Genomic DNA, 9,601 nt, shown 5'->3' with positions numbered 1-9,601 from the left:
CAACTTTTTTCTTTTTTTATATCACCAATGTCTTTTTCTTTAAAATATATCAAAATTCAAAAGTTAAAAAAATAATTTTTATTAGGTCACACAAAAAATATCCTATCCTGATATCGCGTGAAATCGCCTTCGAAAAATTAAATTTATCGCTTATATCTCATGAAGAAGTTAGTAGACTTATACCTGTACATGGACAATATTTTAGCCTTCGTTACTAAACTTCCTTTTAATAAAAATCTTTAAAAATATATGATTTTCTTTTATTCTTTAAATATGCATATTAATATAAAAATTACCATGGATTATATTCTATTAATTTCTTAATTTTTAAAAGATATATAATGACTTAGGCTTTCTACTAAGGAAAAAACATACTCGGGTTTGAATTATCTTCATAATTAGATAAAACCGATATTTTTTTTTTCAAAGGTGACTTCAGGATTGTTGTAATAAACTATTAAATCAATCTTATAATATATTTTTATATATTATCTATGTAATGACGTACTTTTATTGTGTAAGATAATATGTGCCTGTTTCCGATTAAGCGGCTTTAACGTATCTGCATGTATCAGGTGACATGGAATTTACCGTAAATATGAACACTAATATGTTGCCTACTTTTTTGGAAGGTTATAATAGTATTGAAAATAAACTATCCAAACAAGTATCCATTATCACTCACCCTTTTGCTGTTAGTTCAACAACACCCTTGCTTCCCATCACCATTGCTTCATCAATAAATCCTTCAGGAGACACAAGGACGTCGATAGCACGGCTAATAATATTCAAAGTTAAAATAATAAGAGAATGTTTCATGAATATCATATTTTTGTTTAACTTGGGAAGAATAGTATTGATTGAATTGAAATGTAAAAGGGAACGATGTAAAAGTTAATAAATATCGGTGTTAAGATTTTACGCATCAAAAAGGAAAATCAGCTTGTTTGTAGACTTTAAAGTACCTATTGATTTAACTCATTTTTTATGGAGATCTTTGAATTATTGTATAATCATAATAATCTTTATATGAAAAAAATCATAATACATACTCATTGATAGCAATAATGTAGAGAAGATGTGGAGCCAACAGTTTAAACATGGGATGGGAAGGAGACAGACATCTATTTGCCGCTATACACACGCCTTCCGTTGCTAGATGGGTGTAACCTAAATTTATTTTTATTGATAATTAACGGAAACTTTACTTAAGACTTACCTATTTTACAAAGTACTGTAGATCACTAAATTTTCGCGACACCTTATTTTCGGGAGATAGTCATTGACTCTTTATATGCGAAACATAATTTTCACGAATTGTTGTTTTTCCTCTATATAATCGTAAGGAATAATTTTAAACGCGAGAATGAAATTTTCGCGAGCTCATTGTCTCGGGTAATTAAGCGAAAATTAAGTTCTCGCGAATAAAACGTAATTTACAGTATATGTTGTTCTTTACTAATTTCACAAAAATATGTTTATATACTAAGTCCATGAATTACTTGATTGTAAAATCCAAGATATTTTAAATGAATCTCAAAATTTCATGGCTGTCTACATGTAGTCGTCTTTTTTTTTTTAAAGTCGCATTTATTTAGCGTTTTAATAGTATTTTTAGTATTTTAGCATTTGGAGGTTTGGATTTGAAGATCACTCGGTGCTCCTCCAGAGGCTTCACTAACATTGGACATAAACGGTTACTATCTCTTTGCTAACGTGCAATCATGTGGTCCAATTCATAATTCCTCACAAGGTTATTCCTTTGAAATAAGAGTTTCTTTATGGGATGTCCACGCTATGTTAATTTTCTACTTTTAAAGGTTACTAACATAAGGTTTCAATCAAAAACCAATATATACAAGAAAGAATTAGACAAGTTATAAAAAGTGGTTTTGTTGAACTTTACGTGTAACGAAGTATGAAATGAGTTGAAAGGCATTTCCGACTGAGGAATACACGAATCTGATGCATAGTCCTCCACCAATAACATCCGGGGTTTGTTTGGAGTGAAGCAGTATCAGTTGGTCGGAGATGGTTGATGTAATGATGATAAATGACAAAAATGATAGATGCATCTTTACTGGTGCTCATTTTACATTATGAGCATGCACATGCAGCATTGCTAAAATGATGATTGCAATTTTAATACAAAATCTATATAAGTAGATATATATACTTTACTTAAAAACACAATTCTACCTAGATGAGTTATCGCTTGGTGATAATTTGAGTCCCCTACGTTGTACCACATTTTGGCCATTAACCATGTATAAGGTGGATCACTGGGCAGAAACACCTGAAATATAGCAAATCATGCCTGTATCATTCAGAGGACGATCTTACATTAAAGAATTAATAACCTTTACTTTCAATACGATTTCTTTTTGAAGTTTTATCGTCGTTCTTACTGGATTGTCAGATCCCTTCTGTTGAAAAAGTTGTATCGCAACTGGCAATAGTTGATTTTTACTGTTAACGAAGAAGAGGGCGATGGGAATCGGACACTGCATGTAATTAAAAAAACACATAAATAACGTTTTAATAAATAAATAATCATTGTCTAATTAAGCCGTTCTTAAATCTTATTGAATGGATGTATAAAGGATGGATTGAAAATAAAGACACTTAATATATATATATATATATATATATATATATATATATATATATATATATATATATATATTTCGTATGGGATAATTTGACTTACAATATAACCATCGACTAGAGAAATTCCATCCAATATTTCAAGATCAATGATAAACAGACGTTTGTCAGTGATAGCTTGGGATAAAGTCAATCCATCTAGAAAAGGTTTGATCATTTCTTCGGTCACCCCGAACCTGAAAGAAATGAGATTCAAATAGTAAGAATTCCATGGATTTTTTTATCAGTAATATTGGAAACATGCTTGTTGCTTTTGTTGACATGTGTAATAGTGAGTGTCACGCATATTATTTCCTAAACATAATAATCGATGTATTAATTAAGTCTGCCGAAAAACATCAATTACGATCCCTTACTTGTCTGGTATATGTGTACAGAGCCGAATCAGATTGGGGTTGACACTGTTTAATCGCTGCCATCCAAAACTTATATCACTCTCCCAATCCTGCATCCCCTGTTCGATTAAAGACATGTACACTTTCTTCTTTAGAAAAGAGTTATCATTGCTTTGACCATAAAAAAAGAATAAATCATGCTTTTTATTCTTATATGTACTATACAAATTGGCGGCGCTTTAAATGGAATTTTTACCAAAATGCTAAAGAAAAATCTTGACGTCTTGATGAGCAGAACAATGACAATCCATTTTATAAATTATGGAAATGCTTTGATGAGTTTTCTTCAAATTTTTCAATTTTAAGAGGCAATAAGAACTAATATTCATTCATAGCAATGCTTTAGATAAAATAACTTGACAGATATGTTACCTTCGGTTCTCCAAATGTTTCTGAATAGACACCTGTCAAGTCGTCTAAAGTTTTCCATGATCCATCACCAAAAATCATCTCCAAGGCTTTTCCCGCCTTCAAACTGTATTTTCTTTGTAGCAGATCAAACTGTGATAATGTAACCATGATTATATGTATAAAACATTTTTAGTTTCTGTTTGTTTGGTTCTGCTATTCGAACTCCCTTTCTTAATTATTTACATTAATTACAAGTAGATCTGTACATTACTAGTATATCTGCATAATCGTTTAAATTAATTTTAAATGCGTTTGGAAAGCGAAGATGCGCAAACTGTGGAAAATTTCCTGGTGAACTACGTAGCCATAAATAAATTCTAAGTAATCAGTGTATTTAAAAACAAATTTATTCCGTAATAAAATTTTTCTGATTATCAGTTGAAAAACGAGATAGAGATAAATCCATTCGTTTACAAATCGATTGTTACAGCTGCGATGACAAGATTTTTCACTGGATACCAACAACATTTGGACCCTTGACCTTGTGCTTGGAGTTTGATCAACTTTTTAAAAACTTTAACCTTGGCCATAACTTAAGAACAGTTTGTGATAAAACTTTCATATTTCTTTGTGAAAACACCTTCCATTGCTTACCAACAACTTTTACTTTTTGACCTTGACCTTTGAGTATGATCTATTCAAAAAAAAAAATTTACCTTGGTCATAACCTTTTATTTGATATTAACAACTTTGACCATGAACTTGGAGTTTGACCTACTTATTCACTTTAATCTTGTCAATGACATTTGAACGGTTGGTTCTAGGACTTTATATTATTTCAGTACTTCTGAAGATTCTCCTTTACTGCTGTTGATATTTTAGTGAGGACTAACGGAAAGATGCATGGTAAAAATTTATTGGAACCCACTATAAATCTTCTTTGTAATGATTTTGTATGAAGTTTCGAAAACCAATATAGATATGGCAAATTCATTTTGGTTGTTGAGAATACTATTTGAAAAAAGATTATGTTTCAAGGTTTGAAGTTGGAGTATCTCTTTGGTATTGTAATATTTTTTTATGATGAAGTTTATACGACTGTAAATTATTCTTCATAATTGTATTTTATTATATAGCACAAGTTCAAAGAACCAGAGATGAATCGTTATAGGAACATAACAAAATTAAAAAAAAAATCTTTTTAAATTAAAAAATAAATATCTGATTTCTGGATGTTTTACTGATATAGATGATAACTGCATGAAAAACGAGATAATTTCAGGTTTTCAACTGTAAATTTTCCTAATTTCATAATTTTTAGAGAATTACTCACGCTATAATTTGATTATGGTTTTTATGCCTTGCAAAATCATTCACTACTCAAGAGCTTGCTATGAGTACGATTTATTTTAAAAGGAAGGTGTGCTACTTACTGATATGTTGATGCTTTAGTGATTTCAACAACCTTGTTTTAAGTCGGTATTTCGTGAATTCTTTGGCCTTTATCATGACTTTGTAAGCAGATATGACTGATCATTAGGTCATAGTTGAGCTACGAAATGTTCCATCTACCTGGTCAATACAAAGGGCTACAGTACTGTGTGTTACCAGTCGACAAGGGATGTTCATTCCTCCTAGACACTTAATATTCTATCTCTGGAACTTCCGCGGTTCAGTGTTTTATGCCTTCCTCAAATATTCATATTGCTTATAGATTTTTTAAGATCAATAACTATTTAGTTACCTTAGCCCATTTCATAAATATATATCTTTTTAAAAATTAAAACGATATGCATGTACAATTGTAAAAAAAAAGGTGAAAGTATAAATGTTTGGACATCTACAGAGATTGCAAAGTTAGAAATTGGGCACCTACCTTATAAGAAAAAGAGAACACTTCATCCTCAGGAACATTTTTAACCTACGATGAAATGATTCAACATTTACAATAAAAATATTTTACACCAGAATAAATACATAAACTTATTCTTATACGATGACAGATTTCCATCTGTACCTGTACGGGTAATCCTGGCTTTTTCTCCTCATACTCGTAGAAGCTTCTTTTCTCATCCAACTCAGCACTGCGCTGTTGCGGCCGAGGATCAAACTGTGGCAGAGAGACATCATATCGTCCAACATAGAGGTCAACGTCAGGGCGAATCCACCGAAGTATTGGGAAAACACTAGTCTTTCCGCTTTTCTGATTGGTTACTTCTACTTTTTCAACGAACCAATCGCTGAATAAACCCGCTTTGTTTCTTCGTAACTTGATCTCATTTACTTCAGGAATATCTGTCTCATCTTGTATAGTAAAGACATCGGTCTTGCATCGTTCAAAGTCATCTTTAAACAAACAGTCGATATTGGCCGACTCTGTTTGCTCCCCACAGCTTCCCAGTAGAACTATCTCTATGTTGGCATCTGTACCCGCTCCCAGTCTATCCCCTGTCTTCACTTGAATTTCGTAGCTGGTCATTGCAGATATTACTTTAGTTGATTACTGGAGAAGTAATAAAATACAGTAGTTATAGGATATAGGATGTAAAAGGACTTTGTATTGTATTTCGAAATTGAGCTTTGTACACTATCACCTTCTGACCCTGTATGCACCACTGACCAGGATATATATTAAATTATATTTTATTATATCCTTGTATATTGCAAATCCGAATCCAGCCAGAGAGGGTTGTATTGTCTTTTTACAGGTTTTCATTGCTCATGCAATTTTCTTTGGCATTTCCCAAAGTTTATAATTCATTTATTGACAAACTTTGATAGCACCCTACACTGTCTTAAAGGTGCATAGACACAGATTTGAAGTTAATATTTTCTAAATTTTTCTGTTTAATATCATCACTTATATATTGTAATAGCTTTTCACACAAAAATATATTAAAAATCTTAGTTCATTTCAAGAATAAAATAAAAAAATAAAAATTTTCGAAAGTGCAAGGACGTGTCAATCAGACCTGTTTCAATAACTTTTAGATGAAATAAGATTTAACTTCAAATTGGTGTCTATGCACCTTTAACATATTAAATAAAATTGGCAAAAAAATGCATACAGACTATTCAAATAGTGTAATTTAATTATGGTTGGAACGCATCATTTGATTGGATAACACATTCAGACTATATATCGTACATGTATAACTTATGTTGCCTAGAACACAATGAATTTTCGTTTCAATCCGCATCACCCTACATTCTAAAGGATAAATTATCTTATTTTCTACACTTAAGGGGACCGACCAGGGATTCCATCGAGCTAAACTTCGCGCATCAACTTATGATTGATTGATTGTATACTGTTTAACGTCCCTCTCCAGAATATTTCACTGATATGGAGACGTCACCATTGCCGGTGAAGGGCTGCAAATTTAGGCCTATGCTCGGCACTTCCGGCCTTTGAGCAGGGAGGGATCTTTAACGTGCCACACCTGCTGTGACACGGGGCCGCGGTTTATACTGTCTCATCCGAAGGACCGCCCCATTTAGTCGCCTTTTACGACAAGCAAGGGGGTACTGAGGACCTATTCTAATTAACCCGGATCCCAAGGGGATAAAGCGTATTAATCTTTAAAGCATTTTTTAAAAGAAAATTAATAAAATTATACAAAATTAAGACACCACGTGTAAAAAAGCTTAATTACAATTTCATATTACTAATAATTAAAACGATTTTTTAACCTATAGCTAGATTGACGCCGAAAAAGTGTGTTTGTGACGTTAGGATAAACTAATGTTCTCCAAGAGAGAGTCATAAAATGTTATAAAAGCAGAATTGTACAGTATAAGTTCTTGAAATTTTATACATAGAAATTTGAAAAGCTTACTATAATTTATCTTGTAATTATTAGTATAAATCCTTTGTATCTCTCATATTTTGCAGTATTCCTTAAATCAGTAAAATTTCGTTAAATTAGACATTTTGATAGCCCCCTCTAGAAACAAGAGGATAAAAATTTGCGTTTCGTAATATAATGTACAATTTATTATTACTCATTACATTTTTCTATTTGATATTCATAAATTAAATACGTGTACATATATTTCCATTTTTGAGACGGCTGTACGCTAAGTTAATGAAAGTTACATACTGTATGAAATTAAAGAGTTTCTCTACAGTAGTTTTAACTCAGTCCCAGTTGGCTTTGTTAATGATGGAAAATTAAATTAAGACGAATGAATGAATGAGCTACTCAACTTATACTGGTAAAACTGGATTAGAACAGTGTGGTTTCACGGTTTATAAATCGTTAACTGTCCCAACCCAGGTAATACCAGTATGACTAAGGCTCAATTCATTCCTTAAATAAACTGTATTTACAGGTTTGATATTCTTTTTAAGACGTGAAACAACTGATAAGAAATATACATGTAAGTTATATTACAGAGAAGTTGTCGTCACAATTTTTATAACAACAATATTATAATAACGGTATGAGTAATTTTCAACCAAAATTATATTAATATATAAAGCGACAACGACAATTTTAAAAGATATAGAACAAAGACTTGAAAAATGTAAATATGTTTCTATCAATGTCTTTTGTAGTAAAATATCAAAATACGAAGCAAATGACTGCCCCTTTGATATAATTTCAGTTATGCTCCCATTTTTTATATTTTATTTTGTATTTTTTCTGATAAAATGTAGTAAATGTAGTTACTATATACTACTCAATTTGTGCAAGTTTTAAAATACATTCTGCTCCATAAGAATAAAACAAGTCCGCTAATGAAGGAACACAAATAATGCCTCAAAAATTCGAATATAATATTTGAAGGCAAGGTCTTTATTAAAATGCTACACGAATAAGGACATTGTCAAAAGGAACCCTTCAGCATCTTTTTAATGTCAACCTTAGAGTACCCGTGTGCAAATCAAAATGACTTTAACAAAGAAAATATGTTATGCTCATTTATGAAATGAAAAGCAATTTCTGAGTACAGTTAAAACAAATTCATGCTTCTGTTTATCATAGTTTATGGCTACACTATTTGTGTTGAGCTTAAACTGAAGAAAGCCTGGTATACTCACTGAAGGGGTAAAGTGCAGTTCATTATCTTTTCCATTAAATAGTTGTGATAATCCACTTAATGAGTTAAACAATGATTTTAAAAGACCAGAACTTACACTCAGATACATGATTTCTTAATCATTTTTAGCTCACCTGAGCTGAAAGCTCAAGTAAACTTTTCTAATCACATTTTGTCCAGTGTCTGTCTGTCTGTAAACTTTTCACAGAACCGCTGGGCCATTTTAAACCAAACTTGCCACAAAGCATCCTTGGGTAAAATGAATTCAATTTTGTTCAAATGAAAGGCCAAGCCCTCATTCAAGTGGAGGTAATTCAGAAATAGTGAAAATTGGGTGGCATTTTTAAAATACATACTTCTCAAGAACCACTATGCCAGGAAAGATGAAACTTATAGGGATACATTCTCAGGCTATGAAAATTCAAGTTTATTCAAATCATGACCCCTGGGGGTAGGGTAGGGCCACAATGGCCGATCAAATTGTTACATAGAAATATATAGAAAAATTCTTTATAATTCTCGTCTCAAGAATAGCAAAGCCATGATTAGTCATATTTATATGGAAGCATCATCAGGGAGTGTATATTCTAGTTGGTTCAAAACATGACCACCAGGGATAGGGCGGGCCACAATGGCCGATCAAAGTTTTACATACAAATATATAGGAAAATTCTTTAAAAATCTTCTCAAGAATTCCAAAGGCATGAATGATCATATTTATATGGAAGCATCATCAGGTAAATGTAGTGTAGATTCAAGTTTGTTCGAATCATGACCCATGGGGGTAGGGCGTGGCCACAATGACCGATCAGTTTTACGTAGAAATATATAGAAAAAAATCTTCTTATCTAGAATAACAAAGTGATGATTAGTCATTTTTGTATGGAAGCATTTTCAGGTAGTGTAGATTCAAGTTTGTTCAAGTTATGACCCCTTGGGGTAGGGCGGGGCCACAATGTAAGTTCAAATGTAAAAGGCAATAAATTTCAGCCACAGGTAGGTTAAAAAATATGCATGCATCCTTAGTTAGTATAGATTCAAGTTTGTTAAAATCAAACCCATCCCTTTATGTATTGGTTAAAACCTCTTTTGGGTTTAAACTTTTCACTAATAAACTGATTTCTGCTTTTTTCCTAGCCACA

The 9,601-nt window shown here is 31.9% G+C and overlaps 1 protein-coding gene across 1 annotated transcript; it reads right to left on the bottom strand.

Moving 5' to 3' along the window:
• Positions 1–681: 681 nt before the first annotated feature.
• LOC134236349 (polyunsaturated fatty acid 5-lipoxygenase-like) lies at positions 682–5,892 on the bottom strand. Its single transcript, XM_062718518.1, has 9 exons — positions 5,431–5,892; positions 5,290–5,334; positions 3,435–3,563; positions 3,024–3,121; positions 2,711–2,843; positions 2,409–2,504; positions 2,200–2,296; positions 1,053–1,170; positions 682–778 (listed from the first exon to the last, which is right to left on the bottom strand). Exons 1-9 carry the CDS (start codon positions 5,890–5,892, stop codon positions 682–684), a joined length of 1,275 nt encoding a protein of 424 aa, XP_062574502.1.
• Positions 5,893–9,601: the final 3,709 nt, after the last annotated feature.

This window comes from Saccostrea cucullata, unplaced genomic scaffold, assembly GCF_032062105.1.
Source record: "Saccostrea cucullata isolate Sc308-1 unplaced genomic scaffold, CSIRO_AGI_Scuc_v1 ctg13826, whole genome shotgun sequence".
Taxonomy (NCBI): domain Eukaryota; kingdom Metazoa; phylum Mollusca; class Bivalvia; order Ostreida; family Ostreidae; genus Saccostrea; species Saccostrea cuccullata.
Note: the sequence above shows the minus strand (reverse complement) of the source record. Positions and strands in the feature narration are given on the sequence as shown.

Excerpts from the sequence above, each read along its gene's own strand:
- LOC134236349 (XM_062718518.1), bottom strand. The coding sequence starts at position 5,892 with ATGACCAGCTACGAAATTCAAGTGAAGACAGGGGATAGACTGGGAGCG. Across the intron at positions 5,335-5,430 it reads AGCCAGGATTACCCGTACAG|GTTAAAAATGTTCCTGAGGA; the intron begins GTACAGATGGAA and ends ATTTCATCGTAG. Across the intron at positions 3,564-5,289 it reads TGTTCTCTTTTTCTTATAAG|TTTGATCTGCTACAAAGAAA; the intron begins GTAGGTGCCCAA and ends ACATTATCACAG.